Consider the following 19,861-nt stretch of genomic DNA (forward strand, 5'->3'; position numbering starts at 1 on the left):
CTATGTATGACTTAGTGGCCCTTGTGCTTCACTATGTGCAGTGTATATCATTCTAGGCCGACATTCTGGTCTGTGATATTCAGACTACTCTGTTATAAGTCCCGGGGCTCCCCGGACACCTTCAGAGTAGTCACCGGCGAATAGCACAGCGTTTTAAAATGGGTTCCCACAGCGTTTGCAACGCAGTACGAGAGAACGTTCTCGTAAGGGAACATATTTGGTTACATACGTAACCTCGGTTCCCTTAGAGATAAGGGAATGAGTACTGCGTTGCCTTGCCGTGCTATTTCGCTCATATCAGGTACTTCGCTTCAGTCGATTTAAACCTGTCATATGGCAAGTTTTCTCTGAATTTATACTCTCCAGCTACGCCCATTTTGGCGCGCTCGAGGCTGGCAGGGCGCCAAGCGCTCCCATTGGACCGCACGCCTCTGCTGACTCGCCATAGGTTCGTGCAGTTGCCGCAGCACAGCCAATCAGCTCGCTCAGACGAGCTATGATGCTCTCGCTGTGCAGCTGCAATGCGTTTTAAAATAAAGGCTTCAATATTCTCGAGAGAAGGAGTTTTCCCAAAGCGTTTGCAACGCAGTACTCGTTCCCTTATCTCTAAGGGAACCGAGGTTATGTAAGTAACCAAGTACGTTTTCACGCAGGCACTGTGAGGTTAAAAACACTGAGTTAAGGCAATCGGTTCGTAATTCTGCTTCAACTGTGTGATACCCTTATGAGGGACAACCAAAATTTCTGACATGCCAGAAATTCTTCTGACCATCCAAATGTCGGTACACTGCATGAACACTGCACAGCAAACAACGCACGACAAAGCTGTAAATCGGCCCGACTCAAAAAAGAGTCGCACGAGTCAGAATTTCGCTCAAAATTGGAAGAAAATCGCACAGTTTATGTCCAGCCTTAGACTAAAAGTTCATCACCACCAAACTAAGGTGGAAACAATTTTTGCAGGAGGCTGAGTTGAAGTTTGATTGGGTGATAAAATGTGAGCCAATCTTAGGGTCACTGATGTTGTGCCCTTTCCAGCATTTTATTTTTAAACGTAAGTAAACCAAGCAGTCCAGCCAGCCATGTGGATACATACATGAGCAACTTCCAAGTGAATCAACACATCTGGAGGAACTCTCTGAGGACCTGCTATTTCTCAACAGCTTCTATTCACAGCAAAGATTGCTTTTTTTACTACAAATCAATCTCTGAATGTTTCACTGATGTGGTCTGAGAGTTGCGAAAGGAGGATATCAATGAAGAGAAGTGTAATTACGTTTCAGAGCACTCAAAACAAAGTACGAGAAAATAAAGCAACCCCCACACATTCCACTACAATCTAAAAGGTGTAAAACATTTCCAGATGGCAGAATGTAAGTACTGCAGAGTCTGCATTTCAACAGGGTTTTACTCGATTTTAGAGCCACCCTGGTAAGCCCCAAAACAAGCACCTTTATTTGTTTTTGTAGACCAGATTTTTGGAGGCAGAGGTGTGGAAAAAACCTCAGCAGGGTCTTCGAATTAAAGAGACAGGTTCAAAATTGTATGCTCAGCTGTTTGCCAAAGGGAAAATCCTTGTTCTAAAATGTCGAATTCTATGAAGCGTTGACTGAATGGAACATCGTAGATTGGAAACTGTTTGATTGAGTGGCAAGGAGTTTACAGCACAGCAGTAGAAATATCCTGAATAAACCATACAAATAAAGAATAGGAAAATGGACCCAAACTGCATACTTCTATTTTGAAAGCTTACTGGCGTTGCTCCATATATGATGTGGTCAGAGTGTGCAAGCTCTTATTATTATTACATTTTCACATTGAAGTTGTTTTCCGACCAACATCACTCACTGCAAGTGTATATGTGGCAGTTTTTCACTTAAAAGGTTAGTTCATCCATAAAAATTCATGATGTTCAAAAACCGGAGGTTATTTTCTTCTTCTGTGGAACACAAAAGGAGACATTTAGCAGAATGTGCATGCTGCTTTTTTTTGACAGTGATGACCACCAAGGGCTGCTAAACTCCAAAAATTACAAAAAGCACCACAAAAGTAGTCCATCTCACTTGTATGCTACATCTTAACTAATCTGAAATCATACAATTTCATACAATTAATATCACCAATGCAAACACTGATAACTCATCAAACAATCATAAAATGAAAGACATAGATCATCTTTTCTTTTGCCACTATACTTTTAAATGTCTTTAACATATATTTCATGTATATTTCAGTGAATAATGATTACAATTTTGGTCTGTTCCTTGCATAAAGTTGTTGTATTTTGTATTAATTTCATTAAAAAGGTTTACACAGAAATATAGCACACAATTCATATTCATTCAGTTAATTTGTGGTTTTTGGAGCTTGATAAACCCTGGTCTCCATTCACTTGAATTGTATGTAAAAGAGCAGCAAGAACATCTTAGGTATATATTTTTATTTATATATTATTTATATATATATATATATATATATATATATATATATATATATATATAATATATTAATATACTGTATGTCTATTTTAATTTTTAAAAGAACTTTCTCTTTTACATTTTGTTGTCAAGACCCTCAGTGATAACAAGATTTATTTTATATTACCCTAATATATAAAAATGTATTGCATATAAGCTATATACTGTAGCACCCTGTGGTTAATAATTACTCATAATAATTAATAGAACAAATATGTTAAAAAATACATTTTCAAGCTAAGGCAATAAATCATATTCATTGCAATACTCTACACTATTTGGTCATTTTTCCATGTAAAAAAAAACAAAAACAAAAAAACATCAATGGTTTCTCTTATTTGCACAGCATGGCGGTGTGCCTTTTAAATGTTACATTCTCATTTATATCCATAGCCTTGCCAACAGTAACTACTGTAGCACCAAAATTATTCAATGTTTCATTAATAATAATAAAATATTGTAGCTCAATTTTAGAGCTCAAATGGTAAACATGATAGAAATGTCAAGGTCATGAATTTGATTCCCAGAAAAAAAACACATGCAAATACAATTTGTATGCAATGTGTGTTACTTCTCATAAAATAATCTGCCAAATGTGTTAATGTAAGGTCTAGGTCCCTGGCTCTGTCGACCCAGGCCTATGTATGAGTTAGTGGCCCTTGTGCTTCACTATGTGCAGTGTATATCATTCTAGGCCCGACATTCTGGTCTGTGATATTCAGACTACTATGATCTATGATGTTTCTTTTTAAAGAATCAAGTGGACAATTGAAAATAGCAGCAGCATAACAGTTATTCTTGCTCTAGTTGAAAAGCTTAATCATAGCAGAATGATGGTGATCAGCTCATATTATTGTTACTTTTCGTTTCTGTTTTGTGAAATAAATGTGTGTGAGTGTGTACTGTATGTCTAAGTGGGTATTCTTATACATAATTTCCATTTTAGAGTCTTTTTTTTTTAAACCAAGTGAATGACAAATCCAAGAATAAGTCTACCTCTGCTGCAACTGCAATATTTATTATAGTGGCCATGATGAGCTAACATCAATATTTGTCTCAAAGTGTTGACTATGCTGGAATTGAGCCAATTTATATAACCCATGAGTCAACTTCTACAATTCCCTTTTCCACAAGATGTCGTTCCAGACTATTCAGTAGTATACTCTATGATTTTATTAAAAAAAGGAAACACTAAATTTGTAGACTGAGTCAAGTAAACTGAAAAAAAATTGGAAAAGTATATATGTGCTGTCTCGTGTTCTTCACTGCTTATTAACTCCTGACTTAACAAAAAAAAAATTTATCTGCCTGAAATCAGTGGAGACATAATGCAAACATGAGCAATCACTTGAGGAACATTACTTAAACAACAACCTTTTTCTGCTTGAAACATCATGTTTGCCTTGATTTAAATTCAAATTTGTAGACCTGTAACAATATTCATAATGCACAAACCATAGTACACTACTTTCTATTTATCATGCTCTATTTATTTGTCCCTGTCTGTATATTATCCAACCCTTAACATTATATACTGCAGATTTTAAAGAAGTCAAATTATATAAAGCCTATAGCCTATAATACATTTTTTAAATTTCAACATTTTTTAAATTCGTTACAATTTTATCACACAAGTTTGTGTTGAATATGTTTTCTGTTCTAGTTTATTACTATTATTATTATTTAGGTCAACACCGATATTACAGTTATGGCTGATACATAATAGATTAAATATTAGTTGATAACAGATCCCTGTTAACAACCTGATAACATCCCTATTATTTATTATAATTCTTATTTTCATAATTATTTTATCTTGTATCATCACATCCTTTCTATTTCATGTGTTAGTTCAGAAAAAAATGCCAATTCAGAAAATTATGCTTTAAGATACTGAAAAGATTATAGAACTCTCAGCACTGTTTCACACGTTTAAATCAATTCCATACAATTCCACGGATTTGCTCCCAAAATCAGCTTTAAAAATGCAACGTTCACAAATTCCGTCTGGGTCTAGTCATAATTGACGCAATGAGGTAAACACCACAGCCTAAAATTTGTTGAAAATATCAGCTGACCAAGTGTAACAAGCAGTGAAATATTTAGACTATCTGCATTTGTCTCGGAAACAGACATGCTTTCCAGTTTTCACTCAAACAACTGCTGAGCTGTTGCTCTGGCAACAATCATGTAAATTTCACTCTGGCACCTATAGAAGCTTTTCCCGTAAATCCTCTGAAAAAAGAAACAGCTGCAAGTTCCAGCATGTCCTCTTTCTGTGAACCCTTAAATAACACCTCAGGGTATTCCACGTGTTGTCATTAATCTGATAACGAAAACTATTGTTTTGTAGATTGTTAACGAATGTACCTGTAGATAAGAAAACTGGAGATTCCGAAAATGATGAGGGCCAGTCCAGACCCAACTGCCACTATTCCAAGGACAGGAAGATGATCTGGGAAAGTAAAACAATTACACAAAACTAAACTCAGTAACTGACATTTTGGGTACACTGAGGGACACTTCAAAATGAATGAATCGGACCCGCTGATAGCATTTATTTGCACAAACTGCATGCAATTAAGCACTTGATTCACTAAATAAATTATGCAAATCATTTAACAGCAAAAAAAATCAATGTTGAACGAAGCTTGCACAGTGCAATTCCTGATCTTGCAGGTCTGTTCTGAGTGCCAAATTGTGGAGGATGCAGCAGATTAAATCTATCAGGCTTTATTTTACTGGGACTGCACAGCCTCACTCCACCACTGCCATCTAGGCACCTTAATCAGACTTTTGAAATGCTGAAAGTGATCTCATTGACATTGTACATCTGGATAAATGCCAAGTTTTACCACTCTTCTCCACCATTTGATGAATCACTGCAGTTAAGGTACACAAACATCTTTTTTCAACACTCTAAAAAGTAATTCATGGGACCTGTTACCACAGGAACATAAATTCATGGCTGCAAGTTAAATTGTAATATACTGACTTAAACATTTTAAGTTCCTATTTTGTTTATTTATGTTGACATAATAATGTTGATCATTACATTAACTTAATATTGTGTGTGATTTTAACTAAAATTTCGGTGTTAATTGATTTTTATTGAAAAAAAATAAGTTGTAGTAACTTAATGAAATTGTCTTGATTTAGAATTTTTTTAAATTGGGCAGAGGATATCTAGTTCCCAGCATGCTTTGCATATGACTAGATAAGGAGAATAAATGTTGAAATTAAGTGTTCATTTATTTGTTTTTAGTGAAGGGAAAGACCTTTAAGTGTTTAATGCTGCTATGTTTGACATTTAAAAGAGTTTCTGTATTTTTTTGTGATGCAATCTACAATAAGTCTGATTAACATAGAAAGGAGGTTTACAGTGCTTGCTCTTCTGCTGAACACTGAAAAGTACATAATATAGAACGTCCACAGATGACACATTTTAGTCAGTCAAAAATAAAACCAAACTGAAAACAACCTTGATTCAGCTGAATAAAACTGAATAAATAATTACCTTACAGTAATATTCAATTGGCAAAATCTTGGCCTGTTCCTTATTGTAAGTAGTCAGATTTCACTAAAAAGGTCCCTACCTTCTTTGCATGGTGAGAATCCACACGGTGGGTAGTCCAGAGGTGGGGAACCCTTTGGCCACTGAATCCTCTCTGTTGGGGACCACAAGACTTCTTTACTGGTCCCATTGTAGAGACCAACAGTCTGTGTAACAAGAAATATTCATAAACATATTTGATTTACAGTGAGCTGAAAAACATTTCAGACAAGAAAACAACATATTAAAAGAAAGATACATATAATGGCCAACCAACAAGACTATTTTTCATTTTTAAGTCTATGATCTCTGGTGGAAAATATTCATTTGAATATATGAGATGGTGTTTTTCTGCACATGATTCACTGTGTGTGTACATGCAACACTGTCTACTAACCAAATGAAAAGAAAGTCTGAATATATTGGTGACATAAGGGGTAACTATGGCAACAATGCATGGTATAACTCAATCACTTTGTTACCAGCTAAATAACCATTAATTTCACTTCTTTTCTTTTCTTTTCTTTTCTTTTTTGTTGTGATAGGCCTCTCTAAATCAAACAAGACTCCCGGTACATTTATGAATGAACAAGTCAAACTGAAAAATGAACACATCGCTTACAAGCTCATGAACACATGCTTTCGATTAGGACAGAGGGGCTAGAAAAGGATTTGATTTTTAAGCAACACATTATTTGGTATGTCGAGCCGTCCAACCACAGCCGCATTTGCTGTAATTATGGAGCATGTGGCATGTGGGTTAAATTAGACTGTTGTTCTACATATGCTTGACTCTTTAACCATTGTTATTTATTGTCTATCAATAAAGATAGACCATGTCTATCAAAAAGATTTTCACTATGGAAACATTCCGTAGGAAAGTTACATCCCTCTTAATGTTATTTCTGTGTTTGCTAAGGCAGATATCACAGTTGCTATTGCTCACATGCAGGGGTTCTGAAACTCTTATACTCTTGCAGCAGCAGAGACCTTTGGATTCCATTGGTAAACTATATTGCTACGGTAAAAAATAAATAAATGAAGCACATTTTAAGGACTTTTGAAAATTTGGTGATGCCAAAAACTTTCTCAAAACTGAGTTAGTATTTCTTACTTATGTATGAATAAGAATCCATGTTCTGTATTTATGAGTTGGCTGAATTTGTGGACATTCTACTTACTGCGTATTGCCCAGTTTTTCGGTTAGTCATTCCCCAAAGTCTGAAGTCTGTGTATCTGGCATTAATTCCATCTGTGCTTACAAGGCCAGTCACCCCTGTGATGAACAAACACAAGCCCAGGGATCAAATAAACATTTTTATCTGAGTGTTGCAAAGTAAAAAGATCACATATGTTTTTTTTCTTTGTTAGCCAACAATCATTTTTAAGACACATAGAAAAAAAAATTATTGAGAGACGAAGCGCTATTATAGCTCAGGTTATTTATTAGAACTGAGCAAATTAAACATTTAAAAGTGCTAAAAACAAGTTCAATTAAGTTAAGAAGCAGAATCATGAGAGACTAGAATATATCTTGAACTGAATGTTTTGGACCCCATCCATGACCTTCGTCGAAAAAAGATATCGTGGCCACGTTTTCTGAATTTGTTCCCTCTGTTTAGTTACACCATGGCAATGTTGTCCTAATCAATTCCTTCATTTTAGTTACATCATGTGCAGAGTTCTCTCTAAATTGATTTTTATCTTTTTACTGAAAATAAGACAAAAATACTGATTAAGAAAAATACTTTTTGCAGTGCGTTCAATATTTTGCCTGGTTCCTATATGTGTTTGAAACAGTGTGTAGTTTCCTTCAGGGAGAGCTCAGCAGATGGGTTGTGTATTAGAAACAGATTTTCCATTCACAAGCTAGTTGGGACATGCTTTAAATCAAGGACTCTGACCTCTACACTCCCTGCAAGAGAGGCTGAGTTTACCAACATCGACCTCAGAAGAGCTCTTATGAACCCTCCGCTCACTTTAAAAAGAATCCAAGCGAAGTTGCCAAAACACTCCAGCTTGACACTGCCGCTAAAAACCAGATACTTGTCATCACATCCTCAAACTGTGAAGGGCCTAAATGTTGTAATCTGTGACCATCCTATTGAAATGAATGTCAAAACATCATAGGATCATATTGTGAATTCTTTTATCAAACATATATCTTTGCATTTGTAAACCAAGACCACTCAACACACCCCAGATCATGCGGTTTCGCATTCTCGCAGTTATGTTGATTCCATCATTCTGAGAAACGCCGTCTGCTAACGCTTCACTGAGGGCATTTGCATATAGCATAAAACCATCATGGAAACAGCCGGCAATAAAATCCATCTGAGGAAAGGCAAAACAGAGCTTTAATTCAGGGAAACATCAAGAAATCTAAAACTACATGTCATTCTGTACAGACATGGGGAGAGTGGGGTAGATCTGCCAGTTGTCCTCTAGGGATGGAGAAATGAGGTGAGGAAAAACTAGCAGGTTGTCCATTGGTGAAAAATTTAATTGAATTAATTATTAATTTGGCAGACCTAATTTCAAGATGGCTCATATCAGTTTTTTATAAAAAGAAAGCATCTAAAACATAGAAAGATGATGTGTCCAATGCATGTTTCAACTGACACAATTTTCCCTGCATTAGGGGTCAACTGAGTCCCATGGTAAACGGAATAATTTACCTTTTCCAATAGTTTTAAGTGTAGCATTAGAGTTCAAAGAACATTTTGGAGTCACTGTAAACATCTTTACAATGCATGATAGACTGGATGGTAATTAGTATAATTATTGTAAGCAGAAATTTGATTCATAACTTTCTCATAATTGCAATCCATTTTAGTATGTGCCGGTACTCAAAGTCTTAAAGAATTAATTTCCTAAATGTTTTCATTTGGCAGCTACATGTGGATCTAGGGTTTCGGGGAGTTGTTTCCTACTTTTGTCAAAGGGTACAGCTGATTCAGGAAAATGGGACTGACATGAGGAAGCCAAACTTATGATTCAAGCGCTTTTAAGTGTCATATCTGATCTTGTGGTAAAAGGAAACACAGTTTAGCTCCTGAAAGCCTATAGAGCTGAACAGAATGTTCAATATTTTCAAGACAGTGATAGAAGGCCAAAAAAGAACTATGTAGTCTGTACAAATGTTCAGATTAAATCTGATGTGACAGATGGCTCTGCATATGTGCCAATACCTGATCTTGTTTATGAGCAACTCACCATTGAGGGTTCCAATTTTATATTAAAGTCCTGCATTGCTCTCTTGTGGAGTTCTTTACGAAAAGTGGTATACTCAGGGCTGTCTGGCTCCCGGTACGTTACGATGAACACAGACTAGAGAGATGGGGGGGAAAAAAAGTCAAATAGCTAAGAGTCATAAAAAGAACATAACGTGACCTGGGGTCTCATTTATAAAGCGTGCGTACGCACAAAACGGGGCTGGAAACGTACGTACGCCAGTTCCCACGCAAAGGTTGTGATCTATAAAAAACAAACTTGACGGGAGAATGTGCGCACCTTTAAGCAAACTTTGAGCCGTGCGTACGCACAGTCTGGAGACAAAGGGAATTGGCGACACCGATGGTGAGCTGGAGTTAAGTGTCTTTTTGGTCACTTTTAGACAGAAAATCTAAAGAAATTAAACATATACAGAAAGATAATACAAATATAATTTCACTCACCAAGCCTGTCACTTGAAGCAAATATCCATCCCTTCTTAAATGTCCGCGCCAGCGAGCGCGTTGGGCCGTTTGGTGAAACTGACGCAAATAACAGTTTAAATAAATCAAATAATGATTTAAACTATGTTTTACTTCTGATATAAACATTTAGATTAAATATGCCATTCAAAATAATGGAGTTAAGCACTTAAACATGAAATCATTACTGAGAAGTTACAACATTTTTATATTCAAATTAAGTCAATAGAAATATTTGTTGTGGATGCGATGTTTTTGAACACTTTTCCTCTGGCATGCTGTGTTTTAATGTTTTAACCACAGAGATAATTGCTTATCATGATAATACCAGATTGTCTGAGAAAATAGTTTCGTGCAAATAATGCCCAAGGCCTATCTGTTTCCATTAAAAATATAAATCAATTAAAAATAAAATTCGGCCAGTGGAAAAGATTGAGAAAAACTTTCTCTGGAATGTATTTTACACTATTTGATTTATGTATTCAAAAACAAGGCAAAGATAGGCAACTACTTGATTTTTATCAATGTAGCCTAATGTGTCTTGTACCGTTAAACGTTATCACGTGGATGAATAATCATATGCAAATGATATGCAGATGAGGATCTGCATAGTAAAACTAGGCGTTGTAAGCTCCATATATGGTTATTTCGGGGTGGAGACGCATGTGCGCACAATCTTCCGCTGACTGGGACTTATAAAGTGAATTCTGCGCAGGTTCTGGCGTACGCACGCTTTTATAAATCTGAATATTTTTTTGCGTACGCCATTTTTGGCTTTCGGGCGCACGTACACTTTTAGTAAGGTTCCTACGCACAGTTTTATAAATGAGACCCCTGATCTGTAGGCAAATATTCAATCCTTGACAATAAGTCACTGAGGATGTTGCCAAATGTTTTTACTGATGCCAGACACGTGATAAAAACTCAGTCAACACAATTTACAAAAAGGGAAAGTTCACCAAAAAATTTAATTCCTATCTTCACGTTGTTCCAAACCCAATTGACTTACTTTCTTTTCTTGACGTATTGTATTCAAGGCATTCAATAGCTTAGTCTGAAGAACAGACTCAAATTTATGTCATTATTCACTGATAATCTTCACTTCCAGCTCATTGAGTCAGTGAACTAATCAATCAGACTGGTTTTGTGAACCTAATCAACTGATTCAAAAAATGAATTACACATTTAACAACTTATATTCCAGTCTGTTTTTCACACTGAGCTATTGTATTTCTTCAGAAATATTATGGTGTGTTTTTTAAAGCTTGAAGTCTTCGGCCCCTTTTTATTGTAATTGCATTGAAAGTGCGTACTTCAAAATTTCTCATTTTGTCTTTGTGCATGTTTCATCTAGTAATACTTGCAGTGTATTACCGTTCTGATTCCTAATTTTAGGTGTTACATAATGTGAAGGTGTATCTCTACTGATGCCAGAGTTATCTGTTATTAATAATTTATCTTTTGGATTGTGTCCATTCAGTCAAATAAATAGAGTTAGATGTGAGCTATTGAATTGAATTACTCATGCTGTGATATAAAATGTTGGTCATACCACCCACCCCTATTCTTCTCTGCATTATGACACTGACACCTTGACACTACATATACAAAGTCACTGTCTTTTCATACTTAACTTTAAGTAGTCGGTGTCAATAGTGGAATATTTGACAATGTAAGAAACTTTAAAATTGTCAGGTTTATGTTCTGATTTATGGACTTTTAGTTTGTATTTCCTTGTTTCTGTGTGTTCTGTTCCTGCTTTCTTTTGTTTGCCATTTTACAAGAGATTGTCTTATTATAGTGAGATGAGAGGGTCTGTGGCTCTTACCATTGGAAAAAGCGTAACAGTTAACTTGGATCTTGTGAAGCACCTCAGCCTATCATATAATGGCAGTGACATCAGTGGCCAGCGTTCAGAGTTTTATGACAGTTAGTTACAGTTTACGTTACACACAGTTTCTTGTGGATTAGCGCGTTCATCTTGTGAATAATATTCTATATTTGTTGTCATATCGTACAGTAGGACTGCAATGTTTGTGGAATGTGCTTTACTGAGTGGTAAAAAGAGTGCAAATTGCTCTATTAGCTTTTAGCTGGTCACTACAACCACATTTAAGCTTAGATTTAAATCTGTTCATTTAAAAACAGCTTTATTGGGCATACATAGCATTGATACTACTCACTAAATGTATTTGTAATTTAATTGTTGAAATCTGGAAGCCATATACAGTAAGAATACCTTTATTTATTAAAATCTTTATATTTTGTTTACCTTCATTAATTAAAAAGCGTAATATCAATATCAGACATACACAGCAGGCATAAATCATTACAATTCCAGTTTTTTTTTTGTTTTTGTTTTTTTTTACCTGGAAGACATAGAGAGTACACATCATTATTTAATTTATTTTTTCATAAAAAAAACAATATAATACAATATTTATAATTAAATGATTAATTTTCTCTGTATTAATTAAATTCACTATATTCATTATATCAGCATCACAGTGTACATGGCAGTCACAGTCATTCAAGTCTTATTATAATTGGTAAAATCTGAAAGCCAAAGAAAGAAAACAATTTTCTTTAGACAGTATACAAAATCACCCATATCACAGTTAAGTTGAGTTTGTTTAATTTTCATGTATGCTTTTTTGGCTAAAGGTTGCAAGCTTGCCTTCCAGTGGCTTTGATTTTCCCGCTTATTTTCTGTTTCCTAGGTTAGTGTTTATGTCCTTGTTTGTTGCCATAGTCACTGATTTCTTTGTGCACCCATTTTTGTTCAGTTTATTTTCTCCTGTGTATTTAAGCCCTCAGTTTAGTTCTACTCACATTCCGGTATCGTCTTTTCTTTAGTGAAGCTGTTACATTGATTCCTTCATTTTTGTAAATAAACTAAAGCTGCTGCAATTAAGATCCTCTACTACTCCACTTTTCTTGCCTACACTGTGACAAAAATGAGTCATTCCGTATGATAAAATTCATACATTGAATGCTCCATTAATGACAACTAGCTGGCAAAATCAATTAATAGAATAGTTCACCCAAAAAATGTATTTCTGTCATAATTTACTCCCACTCATATCATAAGACTTTCGTTCATCTTCAGAACACGAATGAAGATATTTTTTATATTCTCTCATCAAACCTTAACTGTACCTAACCTGTACCTATTAATTGACTTAAACTGTAGAATGCTAATTAGTCCTCACTATTTAAAACAATGAAAGTCTGTTTAATAAATATCTAGCAGTATCTTATACAAAAAATAAATAAATATATAACTTATAACTTTTCACATTAGATATGGGTAAATGTTAGGAACAGGTTTAGTTATATGTTTAAGGGTTTTTTAAGGTGTAAGGAAAGGGTCAACAGTGTAATTATAGATTACAGAAATTAATTACAGCTGTAATTACATGCAGGTATTTTTTTTTAAATATAAGTACAATGTAAAAACTGTATATACACAGTAAGTGCATGGTATGATTAATTTAAATGTTAGTAGCCTTTATAGTAGTTAAAGACACTTCATATAAAGTGGGACTGGATGTTGTGTAATGTACATTAAACTGCCAAAAGGAACAGCACCAATTCAAGTTTCTCTAAAGTACCCTCTAAATGGTTACTAAGCTGTTTGACTCAATTATCTGTCAAATATATATATATATATATATTTTTTTAAAGACTGATTTTTTAAAAGCATGACAAGAAATGGTACATTTAATGGCACAAATGGATTTTGATGGAAAGTTTGAAGATGGTTTAAGAAAAAAGGCAAAAAGCCTTTAACTATAAAAATAAATCATATGTGGTGCTGATGTTTACATTTACACTTAACAACACATACAGATATATATATTCTCTGTCGATGATGATATGTATATGCAATTTAAAGAATAATAAGTTATTAACTATAATGTAATATCTTTCGTTGTCAATTAAAGTAAGATAAATTCGGGGCGATAAGGGGTGGGGGCCCCCAATGACGTGTGCCCCACTGGACCACCCTAGCCTTCTGCCCTTATTATAAAAAGTAAATACTATTTATTATGTACATTTTAATTGTAATCCTTTAATATAACATATTATATTTAATATGTTTCTTCTTCTTTTTTCAGTGTAGCTGCATTAATCAGCCTTAAAAGAAATTACTAATTTAAGTAAATGGAAGCCTAATGCATTATTCACAATCAAAGCAACCAGGAAGGCTTTCCAACTAAGTGAATATCAGTCATATTAATAAAAGCTGTCTAAACGACTTCAAATTTATTTCTGCATGCAAGAAGCACATTAACATGAAAAAAACCTCACTGAAATCATACAAAACCTTGAATCACAATGTAAGGTTGAAGAAATTCGAAGTGTTAAGTACTGTAGCTTCTTGACCAATCTCAAAAGCAAAAGCAAATAAATGCCACTGGTGATGCTAAGCTCGGTAGTTACAATGGGTATTATTAATGATACCTGAAATAGCTTGATGGGGTCATTCCACTGTATTGCTGAACCCTGCCAGGGCATTGGAACATCGCCACTTAAACTCTCTGCAAACACGTCAAGGTAGAAGATGGCATAGTCCTCTGGATTCTTCACCTCATCTTCAAAGAGCTTCATTATTTGGAAGAACGTCTGTAGAGGCCCAGAGATATACACAACTATGGTAGAAAAAAAAGAAGACCAAAAAACACTTTAGATAGAAACTAAATTTTTACATTTCCTAATACAAATATGACTGGTGTTCTTAAGGTTGCGTTTACACTTGGCATTAACTTGCGATCAACATGATACAAACAAGAGGATCGGATAATCAGCCAATCAGGATACGGCACGTTAACATTTGTTCACATCAAGTGGCCTCTTTATCTGATCAGATATCTCTTTCCCCGCAAAATGTTTAAATTAGGTCTGCAGGCCTTTATCACAGAGTGTAAAACAACTTTCGCTTTAGCCTCTATTAATGGCAGTGGCCATATAGCATGGGAGTTTTGTGATTTATTCATATACAATCAATCTCAAATAGGGTACTTAATCTTCCAATTTAAGTTTCCAACATTAGTCTTATATGATGAAACAAAGAAAAGGCTACTGTATGTAACATGCAGAAAACATCAGAATCTGACCACCTTTTAATTAAAGAAATACAACAACATAATAAACAACACATCAAAGAGCATTAATTAGAACTAAACAAGGTTAGGCTACAACACATGGTTTATTGATAAGCTACGAGTGAAAATGGTACAAAATTAGCAATGCTTGAATTGCTTTCATTTACTTATTTTAATTTCTGATACGATCTCCAGTTTCAGATCAAATTAATTAGTTAGTTAGTAGTACTTTATTGTTCAGCCTTAGCTGAAAATTGGTCTTTGCTCTCGCCATACAATCACAAAACAATTAACAATACACAATATACATCAAAATTGAAGTTGCTTAAATGAAGAAATATCTCCAAAGTTGATTAATCAAAAATAACTGGGTTGATCATGTTAAAAGAGTCATATCATCCAGGTTTAAGTGTTAAGATTGTAGCGTGGAATGCATATATTATAGACAGAAATGGGAGAATATTTATTATATATATATGTATATATATATACACTCACCTAAAGGATTATTAGGAACACCATACTAATACTGTGTTTGACCCCCTTTCGCCTTCAGAACTGCCTTAATTCTACGTGGCATTGATTCAACAATGTGCTGAAAGCATTCTTTAGAAATGTTGGCCCATATTGATAGGATAGCATCTTGCAGTTGATGGAGATTTGTGGGATGCACATCCAGGGCACGAAGCTCCCGTTCCACCACATCAGAAAGATGCTCTATTGGGTTGAGATCTGGTGACTGTGGGGTCCATTTTAGTACAGTGAACTCATTGTCATGTTCAAGAAACCAATTTGAAATGATTCGAGCTTTGTGACATGGTGCAGTATCCTGCTGGAAGTAGCCATCAGAGGATGGGTAGATGGTGGTCATAAAGGGATGGACATGGTCAGAAACAATGCTCAGGTAGGCCGTGGCATTTAAACAATGCCCAATTGGCACTAAGGGGCCTAAAGTGTGCCAAGAAAACATCCCCCACACCATTACACCACCATCACCAGCCTGCACATTGGTAACAAGGCATGATGGATCCATGTTCTCATTCTGTTTACGCCAAATTCTGACTCTACCATCTGAATGTCTCAACAGAAATCGAGACTCATCAGACCAGGCAACATTTTTCCAGTCTTCAACTGTCCAATTTTGGTGATCTCGTACAAATTGTAGCCTCTTTTTCCTATTTGTAGTGGAGATGAGTGGTACCCGGTGGGGTCTTCTGCTGTTGTAGCCCATCCGCCTCAAGGTTGTGCGTGTTGTGGCTTCACAAATGCATTTAAAATAAATTTATTCAGTACACTTTACACTTTATAATACAGAATGGGGCTAGCAATGCCAAGGTCATGGATTTGATTCCCAAGCAATACATGAACTAAATGAGTATATTTTGAATCCAATGTAAATTGTTTTGGATAAAAGTGTTTGATATATATGTAAATGCAAAGAAAGAAAGAAAAAAAAAAGTAACAGCAAATGTTCAAATCTAGTTTCTCTCTCTATCGATGCTTGCCTGCCCTTCCTCTTTCAATGTCTCATTTTGAATCTGCACAGGATGGTGAGCTGTCAGTATGTTTCATTTATCATCATAATTCTTCATGAAGCTACACCTTCTTCATGCAGGTTTGAAGAACTTGAATTAAAACATTGGCAAGGGCAGTGAGATCTGTAACTAATTACAGAGTGGCTGAGGAACACTTAAAAAAGTAAGTTCTTTAGCATGAAGCTTAACAACAATAACAGTAATGTTGGTATATTAAATTTTTTTGGCAGTCCCACTCAAGAAAAGGGGGAAGAAGGAACCCTCTACCCACTTACACACAGAGTAACCTATTCTATCAGTTAGGACAACGGGCCATCAATTCAAAAAACATAGCCAGAATGGAAACATGGGCTACGTTTGGAACACTAACATTATTATTGTTAATTATACACTCACCTAAAGGATTATTAGGAACACCTGTTCGATTTCTCATTAATGCAATTATCTAATCAACCAATCACATGGCAGTTGCTTCAATGCATTTAGGGGTGTGGTCCTGGTCAAGACAATCTCCTGAACTCCAAACTGAATGTCAGAATGGGAAAGAAAGGTGATTTAAGCAATTTTGAGCATGGCATGGTTGTTAGTGCCAGACGAGCCGGTCTGAGTATTTCACAATTTCACAATCTGCTCAGTTACTGGGATTTTCACGCACAACCATTTCTAGGGTTTACAAAGAATGGTGTGAAAAGGGAAAAAACATCTAGTATGCGGCAGTCCTGTGGGCGAAAATGCCTTGTTGATGCTAGAGGTCAGAGGAGAATGGGCCGACTGATTCAAGCTGATAGAAGAGCAACTTTGACTGAAATAACCACTCGTTACAACCGAGGTATGCAGCAAAGCATTTGTGAAGCCACAACACGCACAACCTTGAGGCGGATGGGCTACAACAGCAGAAGACCCCACCGGGTACCACTCATCTCCACTACAAATAGGAAAAAGAGGCTACAATTTGCACGAGCTCACCAAAATTGGACAGTTGAAGACTGGAAAAATGTTGCCTGGTCTGATGAGTCTCGATTTCTGTTGAGACATTCAGATGGTAGAGTCAGAATTTGGCGTAAACAGAATGAGAACATGGATCCATCATGCCTTGTTACCACTGTGCAGGCTGGTGGTGGTGGTGTAATGGTGTGGGGGATGTTTTCTTGGCACACTTTAGGCCCCTTAGTGCCAATTGGGCATCGTTTAAATGCCACGGCCTACCTGAGCATTGTTTCTGACCATGTCCATCCCTTTATGACCACCATCTACCCATCCTCTGATGGCTACTTCCAGCAGGATAATGCACCATGTCACAAAGCTCGAATCATTTCAAATTGGTTTCTTGAACATGACAATGAGTTCACTGTACTAAAATGGCCCCCACAGTCACCAGATCTCAACCCAATAGAGCATCTTTGGGATGTGGTGGAACGGGAGCTTCGTGCCCTGGATGTGCATCCCACAAATCTCCATCAACTGCAAGATGCTATCCTATCAATATGGGCCAACATCTCTAAAGAATGCTTTCAGCACCTTGTTGAATCAATCCCACGTAGAATTAAGGCAGTTCTGAAGGCGAAAGGGGGTCAAACACAGTATTAGTATGGTGTTCCTAATAATCCTTTAGGTGAGTGTATATATAATATTTATATATAGAAATATTTAGAATATTTTTTTTGTAAAAAAGTTATTCATTTAGTTCATTTATAGCTTACAAACAGTCTGGAGAAAACCGTGATGTCATCGTCCAGCTCAGTTCAGTTCTCATATAATGGTGTCATTTCAGTCAGATCAATAATATTGTTGAATATTAAATATCCCCAACTAAGCAAGCCAAAAGCGACAAGGTTAAACTGGCAAACAGCATTTAACAGTATTTTACTGTAAAACCATGAAATATACGGTTAGCCAGTTTTTCACTGTAAATAGAAAGGAAACTTACCATTAACCAACTGACAGGTTTTAACTATAGCATTGTTACAGTCTTTAACAGTTAAAATTTAAAAAAAAAATGATATTTTGTGGCAAATAACACTAAAAACTGCTGGATGCACAAATGAAAATGATTTGGTGTTTCTCCTGGCTCTTAAGTAGATGCATAAAATAATGCATGGCACCATATTGATGCACAAGTGAAATCTTTTGCATATGTGTGTGTATATGTTTTCCTTGGCTTCTACACTATGGTCATTATTTCCATTAGCAGTGTCTTTCAGTATTTCTTCTGCCAGCTCAGGAGCCAGACTCCCAGTTAGCAGACATTTCCTTAAGTGTTAGACCAAAGCCGGCCCCTGTCTGCCTCTCAGCCCCCAAATTCTAAGCTCTTCCACCATAGCGTAGACAAATGCATGCCAAGTAGTCCTGCTGTCTCCTGGATGCGCTCCAAGACAAATGTACAAAAAGGCAAGGAAAATGTTCAATGGTGTTATAGAATTTATAAGGATCTGCCTGAGCCTGGCAAAGCCAATGAAAAATGTTTGAGAACATTTTGTTTCAAAAGAGTCTACGATAAGATTCCGAAATATGCTTGCGGTTTCGCGATTTGTTGCACTTTTGCACTAGGTCGTTATTGTTAGTCATGCCAAAGACATTAGTTTGTATTGTGAAATGCACAAAAGATGCTCTGTTGTGCTTTGTTTATTCAAAATTGTCACAACTGGTCTTTGAAAATTACTCTTTTGAAAATATGTTGATATCAACTGAAGAAAAATAAAATATGTTATTGATCCACTCTATCATCTCAGACATGTCTGAATTTGATATGCTGTGAGTCATTTTTTTGTTGTTTGAGGACTGTATATTTCCCTTAATTGCAGTCTTTTCAGGAGTGAAACACACTCTGGACCATTACTGGTGCAATTGGTTTGTGTTCAGAATGTGTCCCGCATCTGCAATAGATTGTTCAAGCGTTTGAGCGTCTTTCATATGCACACACATAAACACAACTTGGTCTTCTATTCAGCTATTTGACATTTGGTTTTAATCTTCTTCCATTCATTTGAGAGGTAAAAACCTTTAGAAAATCTGAAATCTGAAAAGGGTTTCAACGATTTCTGACATCTTATTGTTTGCTTGAACACCTTTTGTCATTATAAAAAATAATGTTTAAATTATGATTCAGTAACAGATAAATCAAGAAAGCATCCCAATTACTATTGTTCATACTTCAAGTTTTTGAACGATTAGATGACTGACTGAATGACTGGATTTGAGTTTGGCGTGTGCTGCAGAGATGAATGATTCAACAAATTATGTGGCTTGTTGCTTTTAGACAAGGGATTTTTTTACTTGAGCCTGTAAACAACCACCTAGAAACCACCCACAACAACCTAGCAACAGCATATTGATGCGCTAAAAACCACTTAGAACACCCTAGCAACCACATACTGTTCTAGCAACCAGATAAGACCCACTCAGAATTTGTTAACAACCCCATTGCAAAATGCAACCATCCTTGCAAGCTTTGCACAAGCAAGACCTGCTCATACTTTCTTTTTAAAAAATCATT

General features: G+C 35.8%; 1 protein-coding gene across 6 annotated transcripts in view; it reads right to left on the reverse strand.

Annotated features, from left to right (window-relative positions):
* Positions 1-19,861, reverse strand: part of npr2 (natriuretic peptide receptor 2) — an 83,322-nt gene that overhangs the window by 54,840 nt on the left and 8,621 nt on the right. For all 6 annotated transcript variants that reach the window (XM_079870787.1, XM_079870785.1, XM_079870784.1 and 3 more), the window contains exons 2-7: positions 14,193-14,380; positions 9,247-9,360; positions 8,229-8,364; positions 7,212-7,306; positions 6,074-6,197; positions 4,848-4,932 (exon numbers count right to left, since the gene is read on the reverse strand). In XM_079870787.1, the coding sequence (XP_079726913.1) occupies positions 4,848-4,932; positions 6,074-6,197; positions 7,212-7,306; positions 8,229-8,364; positions 9,247-9,360; positions 14,193-14,380 (742 nt within the window). The remainder of the gene's footprint in view (positions 1-4,847; positions 4,933-6,073; positions 6,198-7,211; positions 7,307-8,228; positions 8,365-9,246; positions 9,361-14,192; positions 14,381-19,861) is intronic.

This window comes from Squalius cephalus (genome assembly GCF_949319135.1).
Source record: "Squalius cephalus genome assembly, chromosome: 5".
Lineage (NCBI taxonomy): Eukaryota > Metazoa > Chordata > Actinopteri > Cypriniformes > Leuciscidae > Squalius > Squalius cephalus.